This window comes from Catharus ustulatus, chromosome 8 (genome assembly GCF_009819885.2).
Source record: "Catharus ustulatus isolate bCatUst1 chromosome 8, bCatUst1.pri.v2, whole genome shotgun sequence".
NCBI classification, from domain to species: Eukaryota; Metazoa; Chordata; class Aves; order Passeriformes; family Turdidae; genus Catharus; species Catharus ustulatus.
Window position 1 is genome coordinate 909,702 of NC_046228.1, and position 14,767 is coordinate 924,468.

Genomic DNA, 14,767 nt, shown 5'->3' on the forward strand with positions numbered 1-14,767 from the left:
GAGTGCTGCTGAGCTGTGTTTCAGTCAGGATTTGCTCTCAGTGCTGCTGGGCTGTGTTTCAGTCAGGATTTGCTCTCAGGAGCAGCAGTGCTGCTGGGCTGTGTTTCAGTCAGGATTTGCTCTCAGGAGCAGCTGAGCTGTGTTTCAGTCAGGATTTGCTCTCAGGAGCAGCAGAGTGCTGTGTTTCAGTCAGGATTTGCTCTCAGGAGCAGCTGAGCTGTGGTTCAGTCAGGATTTGCTCTCAGGAGCAGCAGAGTGCTGCTGAGCTGTGTTTCAGTCAGGATTTGCTCTCAGGAGCAGCTGAGCTGTGTTTCAGTCAGGATTTGCTCTCAGGAGCAGCACTTCCCTGCTCCATCCCCTGCCAGGGGTGACACAGGGACAGCACTTTGTATTTCCCTGTGTCCCTCTGGGGACCTTGGGCTGCTCTGGGCAGATTGGGCTCTTCCTCTCTCTGTTCAGCCTCAAATTAATTGAGATTTGTGTAGCTTAGAGTGCTCACTAAGCTGGATGTATTTCTTGTAAAGGGAGCAGAAGCCTTAGAAGGAAAATCCAGACTGAGTGACAGAAAGCAATAAGGCTTGGAGGGATAATGGGATCATTCCCTCTGCAGAAGGGGAGGGAATGAGAATTCCTGTGAGAATTCCAGCAGTCTGAAACCAGAGCTGAGGGAACACCTTGTTTTGGTGGCTGTGCTGTGTCCTTCAATTTATTTATGCAATGAAAGCATTGGGAGCTCTGCATGTGTGGAGTGGTGCTGGGATGCAAAATTAATTCCCAGAGGATGTTAAAACCCAGCTGGGGGTGCCCAGCAGGAATATTGGGGGATTGGAGAGGGGAACAAGGGAGCAAAACTCACTGTGAAAGATGGGAGTGATGCTGCTCTGTGTGCTTTTCTCTTGCTTATTAGTGAGGGGGAAAAAAGCATTTTTAAAAAAATTGTTTTCCATGTGTTCAGCCAACTTTATAATTCAGCTTTTTGGGGACTGGTTTTGATGCTGTAAAATGATGGAGTGAATTTCAACTGATATATTCCCAGTGTTTGGCCTGAATCAGGGCTGGATGTGGGGCAAACTCAGTGCAAAACTGAACCTGGTGGGGGAAGGAATTCACAGTCTCAGAGGATTCATCTCCACTGTCAGGATTTGCACCTGCAGGGTCTGGTGGCTCCTGGAGTAATTCTCAGCATTGCCTGGAACAGAAGGGGACCCTGGAGGGCTGAGGGTTCATTTTGTCCAGTGGGATTGAGAGCTGAGCAAACCACAAAACATCCTTTGAATCACTCAAAAATAATGCTGCACTTCATCTTGGACACTCAAATTAATACAGAAATACCTGAGTGGGAGTTTCTTGGGAAGGGATAGAAATGCCAGGGCACCATGGCATGACCTGGGGGTTCTGCAAGCTGAGAACTCAGGGTTTGTATTATTTTTAATAATAATAACAACAGTAATAATAATAATAACATCAATAATAATAATAATTCATTATTATTATTATTATTATTATTATTATTATTATTATTATTCCTCCAATCCCACAGCTCTTCCTGCTCAGCCCCTTGGACATGGGAACCAAACCCACAGGGCTTTTCCTGGTGTTTTACCCAGTTCTGCTTTGGAGCTGTGGATGTTTCCTGGCTGCCTCCCCCTGCTCCTCAGTCAGGCCCCACTAAAGTGTAAGGAAATGCAGCAAGGTAAAATGAATCTTCCTTCTTGGGCAGAATATAAATAAGGGAAATTAATTACATTTCCCAATTTTAAGTATGCCACAGGAGCTTCCCCAGAGTTCTGAGTGGAATTTCAGGGGTTTTATTGCACTCACAGCTCTGTTGGCACATGCAGGACGTGGTGATGGTGGAAAGGAAAAAGGAGGAAGGTTTGGGGATCCCTGGAGGTGTCCAAGGCTGGCACAGTGGGAGGTGTCCCTGCCCTTCCAGCCCTGGGATTATGCATTCCCAAATCCACTCAGTGTTGGGTCATGTCAGAACCTGGGGCTCCAAACCTCACCCAGGAGCCACCCTAAAAATGGAGCAGCAGGGTCACATTCCTGGGTTCAAAACCCCAACCCTAATTTCCCAAATCCTCCCAGAAATGAGTGTTTGAAGATTTCACTGTGGAACACAAGGATTGGTTTGGAACAGTGGGCAGGGAGGGCAGGGAGGGAGGGCAGGCTCTGAGGGCCTGGTGCTCCTGAATTCACAGAATTGAATAATTGAATAATTCAGTGTATCCTCCCAGAACTGCATCCCACAGCCAGGAGATGGGAGTTTGCTGCTGGACTTGGTGTGAGGCTGGAAAAGGGAGGCAAAAGCTGGGGAGATGGGGCTGGATGGAGCAGTGGGAGGGGCTGTGTGGGGTGATCATCCTCATCCTCATCTTCATCACCATCCTCATCCTCATCTTCATCTCCATCCTCATCTCCATCCTCATCACCAGCAGTGAGAGGGACTGTGTGGGGTGATTATCCTCTTCCTCTTCCTCTTCCTCACCACCATCCTCATCCTCATCTTCATCCTCATCACCAGCAGTGAGAGGGGCTGTGTGGGGTGATCATCCTCATCTTCATCCTTATCCTCATCCTCATTCTCATCTTCATCCTCATCCTCATCTTCATCCTCATCTCCATCACCATCCTCATCCTCATCCATCACCAGCAGTGAGAGGGGCTGTGTGGGGTGATCTTCCTCTTTCTCATCACCATCACCATCCTCATCTTCATCCTCATCCTCATCTTCATCTTCATCCTCATCTTCATCTTCATCCTCATCACCAGCAGTGAGAGGGGCTGTGTGGGGTGATCATCTTCATCCTCATCTTCATCCTCATCTCCATCACCATCCTCATCTTCATCCTCATCCTCATCTCCATCACTATCCTCATCCTCATCCATCACCAGCAGTGAGAGGGGCTGTGTGGGGTGATCTTCCTCTTCTTCTTCCTCATCTTCATCCTCATCCTTATCTCCATCTCCATCCTCATCCTCATCACCAGCAGTGAGAGGGGCTGTGTGGGGTGATGATCACCATCCCCATCCCCTCCCCATCCCGGCCCCCATCTCCTGCCCTGGGCAGGCTCTCCCTGGCTCTCCCCGTGTGCTGCAGGCTGCTCCCACTCCCCAGCCCGGCTCTGGAAAAGCTCAGTTCCAGCCCAGGGCCCTCCCGGTGCTCCCAACCCAGCCCAGCCACTCTCAGCCCCATCCCTGCCCTGCCTTGGGCCACTCCAGCCTCGTTTTCCAGTGTTCTCTGATGGCTCCATGAATAATTCAGGAGGAATCTTTCATCAGTGCTCAGGGAGGTCACCCAGGTCAGGAGCTGCTGCTCAGAACCTGCCCAAAAATCCAATGCAAGCTTTTTATTCCCCCCAGTTTGGAGACTCCATGAGGAGTGTGATGCAGCAGGAGCTGCAGGGAGATCCCAGTGGGGTTTTACACTCTCAGAACCACTGGGAAAACTCCCCAGTCCCTGCTCTGAGCCCTGGGCTGTGTCCTGCTCACAGGGTGCAGTGAAATGAGTGAGTAGAGCTCGGTTTTACTCTGGGATCAGGAACATCCTGAGCTGCAAGGTCCAGCCCAGGCACCTCAGCAATGCCCCCAAGCACTGCCTGCCCATCCTACAGAATAAATCCCGGGAGGGAAAGCCTCCAGCAGGGTCTTATTCCAGCCTGGAGCTCTGGGGTGTGAGCCCAGCAGAGCCTGGAGCTCTGGGGTGTGAGCCCAGCAGAGTCTGGAGCTCTGGGGTGTGAGCCCAGCAGAGTCTGGAGCTCTGGGGTGTGAGCCCAGCAGAGTCTGGAGCTCTGGGGTGTGAGCCCAGCAGAGTCTGGAGCTCTGGGGTCTGAGCCCAGCAGAGTCTGGAGCTCTGGGGTGTGAGCCCAGCAGAGTCTGGAGCAGGGGCTCAGCCCAGCAGGGACACCATCTCAGCCTGCCAGGATTTGCATCATTTGCTTTAATAACCCTGCTATTTTTGTTATTAAATGTGCCAGGTTCCATTCTGTCACGGTGAGCCCTGCTCTCCCAGCTCCTGGGATCAGAAATCCCATTGGAAGCTGGGAGAGGCTTTCTGCTCAGTTCTGCTGCTCACAGAGTTCTTGTTTCAGTTTTTCCCAGTTGGAGACAATACCAGGATTGGGCACAAAGGGGGAATTCCTGCCTGGGATCACAAGGGCAGCACCAGAGCTGGGCAGGGTTTGTTGGGATGGGCACAGGGGCTGCAACAACCATTCCCCCAGAGGGGAGAAATGAGGATGCTAAACCTGCCTAAAATGGTTCCTCTGGGGAATTTTCAGACTGGGACTGCCCAGTTTTCCCAAACTGCTTTGAAGGGCAGCCAGGGCTGAGCTCCCCAGGATTGTCCCTGTGTGGTGGCAGGAGGAGCAGGACACCTCCCAGGCTTTGGGGGATTTTTCATGGCCCCCAAACCCGGCAGGTTTGGGGAGTGGGGCTGTGCTGGTGCTGCCATGGAATCACTGAATAATTTGTTTTTGAGGTCACCCTGTCCCACACCCTCCCCCGGGGCAGGGAGCATTCCCTGGCTTGGTTTAACATTTCCAGCACCCACAGTACAGGACAGAAATGTAAAATATGGCTGAATGTGACTCCAGCTTCCAGGGGGGTTGATTTGGTTTGATTTCCCTTTGCTTCCCTCGTTTCGCTGCTCATTTGGTGGAAATTGCAAAAAACCAGGTTGTTAAAGGAAGAGAAAGGGGAGAGGGAAATCTTCCCCCAGCACAGCTCGTTGCACAAGGTGCTCATTGTCACTTTGCCCTGACTCTGCAGATTTTCAGGAATTCTTGCTGACTTCCCATCTCCCTTCCCGCTCCAATAAGCAATTTACTCCAGCACTCACCAGCTCCTGAAGTGGTTATGGCACTGCATATTGAAATGAACGCTCCAAATGATCCTGCAGGAACAAAAGTGCAGCTCCTGCTGGAGCTGGGGCCGGGCTGGGAGCCAGCAGGAGCTGGGATCCAGAATCTGGGATGGGTTGGGATGTCCTTAAATCCCTCCCAGTGCCCTGGCAGGGACAGGTCCCACTGCCCCAGGCTGCTCCAAGCCTGTCCAGCCCAGCCTTGGGCACTGCCAGGGTGATAATTCCAGGGAATTATCTTATGGAACAGGCTGGAGATGTCTCTCCATGGTTTTGTTCTGCTGTACACTGATTTATCTGGGTGTAAATCTCTCTCCAGCTGTAGTTCTGTGCCTCTTGCTTTTATTTTTCATTTCCCCAAAGACAGAAGACCCTTCACTAATTTTCTGACCTCCTTCCGGGGCAATTTATTCATCTGATGGAATCCAGTGGGGTGACTTGGCTTCTGCACCATCAATTTTAAACTAAAAAAAACCCCCAGAACATTTCTGTGCCAAAATCCAGAAGCAGCTCCTGTTGTCCCAGTCCCTGTGATGGCCTCGAGTGCCCTGTGCCTGTGCCAGGCTCTGCCTGTCCAGGGACAAAAATCCCTGCTGCTGTCACCTCTCACCTTCCAGCTCGTTGTCATTCTCCTGTGCTCCCCCCCAGGCAATGAATGGATTATTTTTGTTACTTTGCAGTGCAGCAGAAAAGGAGCTCTTCAGTAGAAATTTCCATTTCTCTTTTTTATCAATTTAAAAATGGGAAAACCCAAATGAACAGAGACCACAGGAGAGAGATGGATGGGATGCAGAGCAGCTGGGGTAATTCTGCCCAAAGCAGTGATGCTGCTGACACTTTGAGGGTTGTTTCTGGTTGGGTAGGAGGCTAAAAATTCTGATTTATAAATGTTCCTCCACAGGCTGCACAGGGACTCCCCATTCCTGGCAGTGCCCAGGGCCAGGCTGGGCTTGGAGCACCTGGGACAGTGGGAGTGTCCCTGCCAGGGCAGGGCTGGGATTTGGGGTCCCTCCACCCCACACCAGTCTGGGATCTGGGTTCTGGGCTGCAATTGCTGTTTGTGTCTGTGTGTCCTTCCCCCCGGAGCCCAGCCCAGCCCTGGCTGTGATGTGATGTGTGCTCAGTTCCCAGCTGGGGCTGGGGACAGGTCTGGGTGGGGCAGAGCTGTGCCCACCCATCCCCACTGCCCTGAGCCCAGCAGGGTCCAGCAGGGAGTGCCCCAAATGGGCTGGGAGCTCACTGCCCTGATCCCAGCAGGGAGTGCCCCAAATGGGCTGGGAGCTCACTGCCCTGATCCCAGCAGGGACTGCCCCAAATGGGCTGGGAGCTCACTGCCCTGATCCCAGCAGGGATTGCCCCAAATGGGCTGGGAGCTCACTGCCCTGATCCCAGCAGGGACTGCCCCAAATGGGCTGGGAGCTCACTGCCCTGATCCCAGCAGGGATTGCCCCAAATGGGCTGGGAGCTCACTGCCCTGATCCCAGCAGGGATTGCCTGGTTTGGGCTGGGAGCTCACTGCCCTGATCCCAGCAGGGATTGCCTGGTTTGGGCTGGGAGCTCACTGCCCTGATCCCAGCAGGGATTGCCTGGTTTGGGCTGGGAGCTCACTGCCCTGATCCCAGCAGGGATTGCCTGGTTTGGGCTGGGAGCTCACTGCCCTGATCCCAGCAGGGATTGTCCAGTTTGGATGCTGGGAGCTCACTGCCCTGATCCCAGCAGGGATTGCCCCAAATGGGCTGGGAGCTCACTGCCCTGATCCCAGCAGGGATTTCCCAGTTTGGGCTGGGAGCTCACTGCCCTGATCCCAGCAGGGATTGCCCCAAATGGGCTGGGAGCTCACTGCCCTGATCCCAGCAGGGATTGCCTGGTTTGGGCTGGGAGCTCACTGCCCTGATCCCAGCAGGGATTGCCCCAAATGGGCTGGGAGCTCACTGCCCTGATCCCAGCAGGGACTGTCCCAAATGGGCTGGGAGCTCACTGCCCTGATCCCAGCAGGGACTGCCCCAAATGGGCTGGGAGCTCACTGCCCTGATCCCAGCAGGGATTGCCTGGTTTGGGCTGGGAGCTCACTGCCCTGATCCCAGCAGGGACTGTCCCAAATGGGCTGGGAGCTCACTGCCCTGATCCCAGCAGGGATTGCCTGGTTTGGGCTGGGAGCTCACTGCCCTGATCCCAGCAGGGATTGCCATTCCCTGCCCTGTTTGGATGCTGGGAGCTCACTGCCCTGTGCCCCCTCTGCATCCCAGCAGGACCCAGCAGGGATTGCCATTCCCACCCCATCTGGGCTGGGAGCTCTCTGAGCATCCCCAAGCCCTGCAGGGGCTGGGGGCTCCCCCCATTCCCCAGGGAGCTCCAGCTCAGCCTGGGGCCGAATTTGGGCTGGCACAGAGGGCAGGGCAGCTGTGCTGAGCCTGCAGCAGCTGTGCCAGCTGTGCCAGCTGTGCGGGATGCTCTCCCTGCAGCCACGGGCTGCTCAGGAAGCACCACACGTTGCCAGGTCTGAGGCACAGGGAGGGGCAGCCTCAGGTTCAGAAGGTGCTGAATGCTGTTAGTGAAGTGTCTGGGCCTTTCAGAGCAGCAGAGGAAGGAAGGGGAATTTCCCAGAGGTGGCTCCTGGGCAGGCTCGTGTTTCCCAGCATGAATTGCCTTGAGGAGGAGCGTGGTGTGTCCTTGAGGGGAAGGGGGAGCTCAGCTCGGGAGCTGCAGGAGATGAAGGAGGCTGCCTGCTTGGTAAAAAGTCGATTTTTTTTAATTACTGCTCAATTCTTCCTTTTTTTTTTTCCAAGCAGAGATTTCTCTTGTCCTTTGCAGGTTGGCAGGAGTGCCCCAAATGATCTCATCAGGATGGACTGTGCCTGTAGATGAAGCCCTGAAATCCAGAACCTTCTGGGCTCAGGAGATGATCATGAGGCACTGGGAGTGTGGGTTCACATGCAGGTGTAATTCCAGCCCAGGTTATGTTCAGTTCAGACCAGAGGCTGATATTGCATCGTGACATTCAACTCCATCCAGGCTTTATTGGTATTCCAAAGCCATCCATTCAAAGACTGCTCTTCATAAGCACAAAGAGCTCCAAAGCATAAATATTTATTCCTTAAAGGTTAAGATTGCCTTAAATCATTCCTGCTTATTTGGTGAGCAGCAGTTATAATTAAAATAAGCAGTTGAACTCGATCTGCATGTATGGAATGCATATCTATGTGTGTATAAATATATATTTATATATACTTGACTCTGGTGCGGGTGGAAGACGTGGGATAATTGCTTCCATCACATCAAAAGATGCACTGATATTGTTCCTGGATTGGATAATAAATCAACATAAAGAAGCAGCTGAAATTATATAATGGCAAGTCACGTTTGAGCAGGCGGCAGCCGAGGTGGGGATGAGCAGAGCTCGTCTCCAGTGCTGCCTGCAATTGCAGGGGATAATTATGGAAGTTATGGAAATTACCCCAGTTTGGGGTGTAGAGAATTCATAGGACCCAAGGACAAGGCTGGGAGCACCTGGGACAGGGGGAGGGGGCACTGGGTGGGATTTAAGGTCCCAAAGCAGTGTGGGAATATTGTGGAATATTGTGCTGTGGCTCCTGGAACTGCAGGGACACAGATCCATGGCAGCGCTCACAGTGTGTGAGTGGGCTTTGCTAACACACTGAGCGATTCAGAAATGATCCAAGAGTTCCAGAACGTGGGGGAGTTGGGATGGGAGCTGCTTGGTAGCCCATGGGTACTGGTGGAAGGGAGGGGCAGGAAATCCTGCAGCCTGGTCTGTGTTGGGAATTGTTATTCCCAACAGGGATGTGTCTGTACAGGTGGCAGTGGCACGTGGGGACACCTGGATTTACCTGGCAGGAGGTGGGGCTGTGTGCCTCAGCTTCTGAAGAACTCGTGCCCAGTTATTGGAAATAAATGCTGCTATAAATGGAATAAATCTGAATTCTGCAGGACTACAGAGCCTGGTTTAGCTGGGCTGGCTCTAGCAGCAGCCCTGGCTTACTGATTGCTCAAGAATAATGCACCTGAGAGAGTTCCTGGTCTGGCCTTGTCCAAGCAGGCTGTGAATCCCTGGATAAAGCTGCACTTTTAAAGTATTGGCAAAATAATTTCCCGTGGACAGAGTGGGACATGAAGAAGTTGTGATGAGTAACAGTGGAAACCAGAGGAGTGTTATTTAAAATGAGAACACTGATCTTGCTGTGACCTGCTGGGAGAGCATTGATCCACCCTGGCAAATTCTTACTTTGAGAGCCACATTTTCATTGATTTTAAATTTCTGGCGCTGTTTATTGGCTGAGAATCCGTGGGCATCGTGGCCAGGAATTGAGCTGAGCACAAACCTTGTTTTAACCCTGCAGTGGGGGCAGGGGATGTGTGCAGCAGACGAATTCACTGAATCACTGAGGCTGGAGAGGCTCCCTGAATCCCCATGTGCAGCTGCTGGGGCAGCCTGTGCTGACCACTGGCTGTGCTGACCACTGGCTGTGCTGACCACTGGCCTGTGCTGACCACTGGCCATGGCCTTGAGTGCCACTGATGCCTTCATGTCCCATCTGGGGCACCAGAACTGATGCCTGGAAAGGCTGACCTGGAACAGAGACAGGGCAGAGCAAAAGGAATGAAATAGGGGTTTATTGAAAGGATAAAATAGGGATTTATTGAAAGGATTCACCTTGGGCAGTGCAAGAGCCCAGCCAGGGCTGCACCCAAATCAAATCCCAGATGGATCCTGGGCACGAGTTTTACACCTTTAGAAGTTTGGGTTCATCTCCACATTGGGGTCAGTTATCCAAGCACAGCCCCAGGCTATGAAGTCTCAGCCCCCTTTTCTTCTCTCTTGTTTATGGTTTTTGGGTACAGTTGTCCTTGATTCTCCAGCTGGGAAGGAATTGTTTTGTTCAACTCCCCTGTGAAGAGAACTCACTAACACCTAAGATGAATTTTCAGAGTTACACACCAAGCAGCAGAGAATCTGAAAAATAAAAAAGCTGAAACCCAAGGCATCACCACGAGCTGGGGAAAAAAGCCAAGAGTTTTAAAGGGAATCTTTAAATACCAGGGCAAAGCTCCACTCCTCCACTCTGCCTCATTCTTCCCCACTGGCACTGTTCCCTTCTGGTTTGCTGGCAGGTTCTGCCTCCAGGCTGGACGCTGCCGTGGGCCCCCTGGTGCCAGCACAGGTCACCCGTGTCACCGCCGTGTCCGCGCCCGGCGTCACCCTCCTGGCCACCAACCTGATGGAGCAGGCACGAGCAGGTGGGGATGATCCATGGTTCTGTGTGATCCCATGTTTGTGTGATCCCATGTGTGTGTGATCCCATGTGTGTGTGTGTGTGTGTGATCCCATGGCTCTGTGTGTGTGTGATCCTGTGTGTGTGTGATCCCATGTGTGTGTGTGTGATCCCATGTGTGTGTGTGTGTGTCTGTGTGTGTGTGTGATCCCATGTGTGTGTGTGTGTGTGTGTGTGTGTGATCCCATGGCTGTGTGTGATCCCATGTGTGTGTGTGTGTGTGTGTGTGTGTGATCCCATGTGTGTGTGTGTGTTTGTGTGTGATCCCATGGCTGTGTGTGTGATCCCATGTGTGTGTGTGTGTGTGTGATCCCATGGCTGTGTGTGTGTGATCCCATGGCTCTGTGTGTGTGTGTGTGTGTGTGTGTGTGTGTGTGTGATCCCATGGCTGTGTGTGTGTGTGTGATCCCATGGCTCTGTGTGTGTGTGTGTGTGTGTGTGATCCCATGACGCTGTGTGTGTGTGTGTGTGTGTGATCCCATGTGTGTGTGTGTGTGTGTGTGTGTGTGATCCCATGTGTGTGTGTGTGTTTGTGTGTGATCCCATGGCTGTGTGTGTGATCCCATGTGTGTGTGTGTGTTTGTGTGTGATCCCATGTGTGTGTGATCCCATGTGTGTGTGTGTGTGTGTGATCCCATGGCTGTGTGTGTGTGATCCCATGGCTCTGTGTGTGTGTGTGTGTGTGTGTGTGTGTGTGTGTGTGATCCCATGGCTGTGTGTGTGTGTGTGATCCCATGGCTCTGTGTGTGTGTGTGTGTGTGTGTGATCCCATGGCTGTGTGTGTGTGTGTGTGTGATCCCATGGCTGTGTGTGTGTGATCCCATGTGTGTGTGTGTGTGTGTGATCCCATGGCTGTGTGTGATCCCATGTGTGTGTGTGTGTGTGTGTGTGTGTGATCCCATGGCTGTGTGTGATCCCGTGTGTGTGTGTGTGTGATCCCATGGCTCTGTGTGTGATCCCATGGCTCTGTGTGTGTGTGTGTGTGTGTGATCCCATGTGTGTGTGATCCCATGTGTGTGTGTGTGATCCCATGTGTGTGTGTGTGATCCCGTGTGTGTGTGTGTGATCCCATGTGTGTGTGTGATCCCATGTGTGTATGTGATCCCATGTGTGTGTGATCCCATGTGTGTGTGATCCCATGGCTCTGTGTGTGTGTGTGTGATCCCATGGCTGTGTGTGTGTGTGTGTGTGATCCCATGGCTGTGTGTGTGTGATCCCATGTGTGTGTGTGTGTGTGTGTGTGTGTGATCCCATGGCTGTGTGTGATCCCATGTGTGTGTGTGTGTGTGTGTGTGTGTGTGTGATCCCATGGCTGTGTGTGTGTGTGTGTGTCTGTGATCCCGTGTGTGTGTGATCCCGTGTGTGTGTGTGATCCCATATGTGTGTGTGTGATCCCATGTGTGTGTGTGTGATCCCATGTGTGTGTGATCCCATGTGTGTGTGTGTGTGTGTGTGTGTGATCCCGTGTGTGTGTGATCCCGTGTGTGTGTGATCCCAGGGCTGTGTGTGTGTGTGATCCCATGTGTGTATGATCCCATGTGTGTGTGATCCCATGGCTGTGTGTGTGATCCCATGTGTGTGTGTGTGATCCCATGGCTGTGTGTGTGATCCCATGTGTGTGTGTGTGTGTGTGTGTGTGTGTGATCCCATGGCTGTGTGTGATCCCATGTGTGTGTGTGTGATCCCATGTGTGTGTGTGTGATCCCATGTGTGTGTGTGTGATCCCATGGCTGTGTGTGTGATCCCATGTGTGTGTGTGTGATCCCATGTGTGTGTGTGTGATCCCATGGCTGTGTGTGTGTGTGTGTGATCCCATGGCTGTGTGTGATCCCATGGCTGTGTGTGATCCCATGGCTGTGTGTGTGTGTGTGTGATCCCATGTGTGTGTGTGTGTGTGTGTGTGTGTGTGATCCCATGGCTCTGTGTGTGTGTGTGTGTCTGTGATCCCGTGTGTGTGTGATCCCATGTGTGTGTGATCCCATGTGTGTGTGATCCCGTGTGTGTGTGTGATCCCATATGTGTGTGTGTGATCCCATGTGTGTGTGTGTGATCCCATGTGTGTGTGATCCCATGTGTGTGTGTGTGTGTGTGTGTGATCCCATGTGTGTGTGTGTGTGTGTGTGTGTGATCCTGTGTGTGTGTGATCCCGTGTGTGTGTGATCCCAGGGCTGTGTGTGTGTGATCCCATGGCTCTGTGTGTGTGTGTGTGTGTGTGTGTGTGATCCCATGGCTCTGTGTGTGTGTGTGTGTGTGTCTGTGATCCCATGTGTGTGTGTGATCCCATGTGTGTGTGTGATCCCATGTGTGTGTGTGTGATCCCATGTGTGTGTGATCCCATGTGTGTGTGTGTGATCCCGTGTGTGTGTGTGTGATCCCGTGTGTGTGTGTGTGTGTGTGATCCCGTGTGTGTGTGTGTGATCCCATGTGTGTGTGTGTGATCCCGTGTGTGTGTGATCCCATGTGTGTGTGTGTGTGATCCCATGTGTGTGTGATCCCGTGTGTGTGTGATCCCGTGTGTGTGTGTGTGTGATCCCATGGCTCTGTGTGTGATCCCGTGTGTGTGTGTGTGTGATCCCATGGCTCTGTGTGTGATCCCGTGTGTGTGTGATCCCATGTGTGTGTGTGTGTGTGTGTGTGATCCCATGGCTCTGTGTGTGATCCCGTGTGTGTGTGTGTGTGATCCCATGGCTCTGTGTGTGATCCCGTGTGTGTGTGATCCCGTGTGTGTGTGATCCCAGGGCTGTGTGTGTGTGTGATCCCATGGCTCTGTGTGTGATCCCATGTGTGTATGATCCCATGTGTGTGTGATCCCATGTGTGTGTGATCCCATGTGTGTGTGATCCCATGTGTGTGTGTGTGATCCCATGTGTGTGTGATCCCATGTGTGTGTGTGTGATCCCATGTGTGTGTGATCCCATGTGTGTGTGTGTGATCCCATGTCTCTGTCTGTGTCTGTGTCTCTGTGATTCCGTGGATGGATCCATGGCAGGGGTGGCACTGGTTGGGATTTAGGACCCCTTCCAACCTAACCCAGCCCAACCCACTCCATGATTTGTATTAAAACTTCCAAACCCAGGGGCTGTTTTCCTGTCCCCAAGCCCACGTCCCTGTGCAGGTACAAGGATTAAATCCATGGCTACTTCTCAAACCAAGAGCCCATGGTGGCTGTAAAATGCCAACCCCACCTCTGGCCATTGCTGGGGCCCTCTCCAGGTGCTGGCCCTGGCCCTGGCCCTGTGCCACCCCTCTGTGCCACCCCTCTGAGGGATGTCCTTCCCTTCCCACAGCCAGGCAGCAGCTGGGCACTGACACTGGGGTGACCTCCCTGTGTCCAGAGCACCAAATGCTGGGAAAGCTTTGATTCCCAATTACCAGATTTGCAGGGAAGGAAGATGAATTTAGAGCCCTTTTGATGTGGATCAGCAGCTCCCTGCTCCTGGCTCCTTTAATGTGGAAATGAATGGCTCTGGTTTGTAAATCTTCTTTTCTGCTCCCCATAAAGCCATCTTCTGAGCAAAATGCCATGGATTTAACCTGTTATTATTCTGAGATATTCTGAGGGAAGCAGAGTTAAATGGGGGCCTGCTCTGTACCCAGAGTATTTATTAATAGTTGGGGCAGCACTGAGAGGTGAATGTGCCACACAGAACCAAGAATCCAGACTGGATTGGGCTGGAAGCTCAGCCCATTCCCTGCCATGGGGACACCTCCACTGTCCCACACTGCTCCACCCTGCCATGGGGACACCTCCACTGTCCCAGGCTGCTCCACCCTGCCATGGGGACACCTCCACTGTCCCAGGCTGCTCCACCCTGCCATGGGGACACCTCCACTGTCCCAGGCTGCTCCACCCTGCCATGGGGACACCTCCACTGTCCCAGACTGCTCCACCCTGCCATGGGGACACCTCCACTGCCCCAGGCTGCTCCACCCTGCCATGGGGACACCTCCACTGCCCCAGGCTGCTCCACCCTGCCATGGGGACACCTCCACTGTCCCAGGCTGCTCCACCCTGCCATGGGGACACCTCCACTGTCCCAGACTGCTCCACCCTGCCATGGGGACACCTCCACTGTCCCAGGCTGCTCCACCCCCGTGTCCAGCCTGGCCTGGGACACTGCAGGGACAGCCAGGGCCAGCCAGGACTGCCCAGAGGAGTCACACACACCTTGTCCTCCCTGCTGCACGAGGGGTGGCCAGCTCACCTCAGCTCAGACCCCAGAAATGTCCTTGGAGAGGACAAGCAGACAAAAAACCCCAAATGCAGAAAATCCCCTATTTCTTTAGTGTGCACACTCCTCTGTTGGCACCTCTGGGTCTGTGTCTCACCCCTGCTGCCTCTCCTGCCTCTCCCTGCTGTCCCTGAGGCCCCTCTGCTGTCACACTCTGCTGTGGGCAGCAGGCTCTGCAGGGTTTGGGATGTCAGGATGGAGGCAGTCTGCAAAGGACAGGGAAATGTTATTATTTTCTTCTTCTTTCTTCTTCTTTCTGCTTCTTTCTTCTTCTTTCTTCTTCTTTCTTCTTTCTTCTTTTTTTCTTTCTTCTTTCTTCTTCTCCTTCTTCTTCTTTCTTATTCTTTGTCTTCTTCTTCTTCTTCATCTTCTCCTTCTTCTTC

The 14,767-nt window shown here is 52.8% G+C and overlaps 1 protein-coding gene across 1 annotated transcript in view; it reads left to right on the forward strand.

Moving 5' to 3' along the window:
* The window catches only part of TCERG1L (transcription elongation regulator 1 like), a 58,046-nt gene that overhangs the window by 24,273 nt on the left and 19,006 nt on the right, over window positions 1–14,767 (forward strand). The window contains exon 5 of the mRNA XM_033066215.1: window positions 9,992–10,117. Coding sequence (XP_032922106.1) covers window positions 9,992–10,117 — 126 coding nt within the window. The remainder of the gene's footprint in view (window positions 1–9,991; window positions 10,118–14,767) is intronic.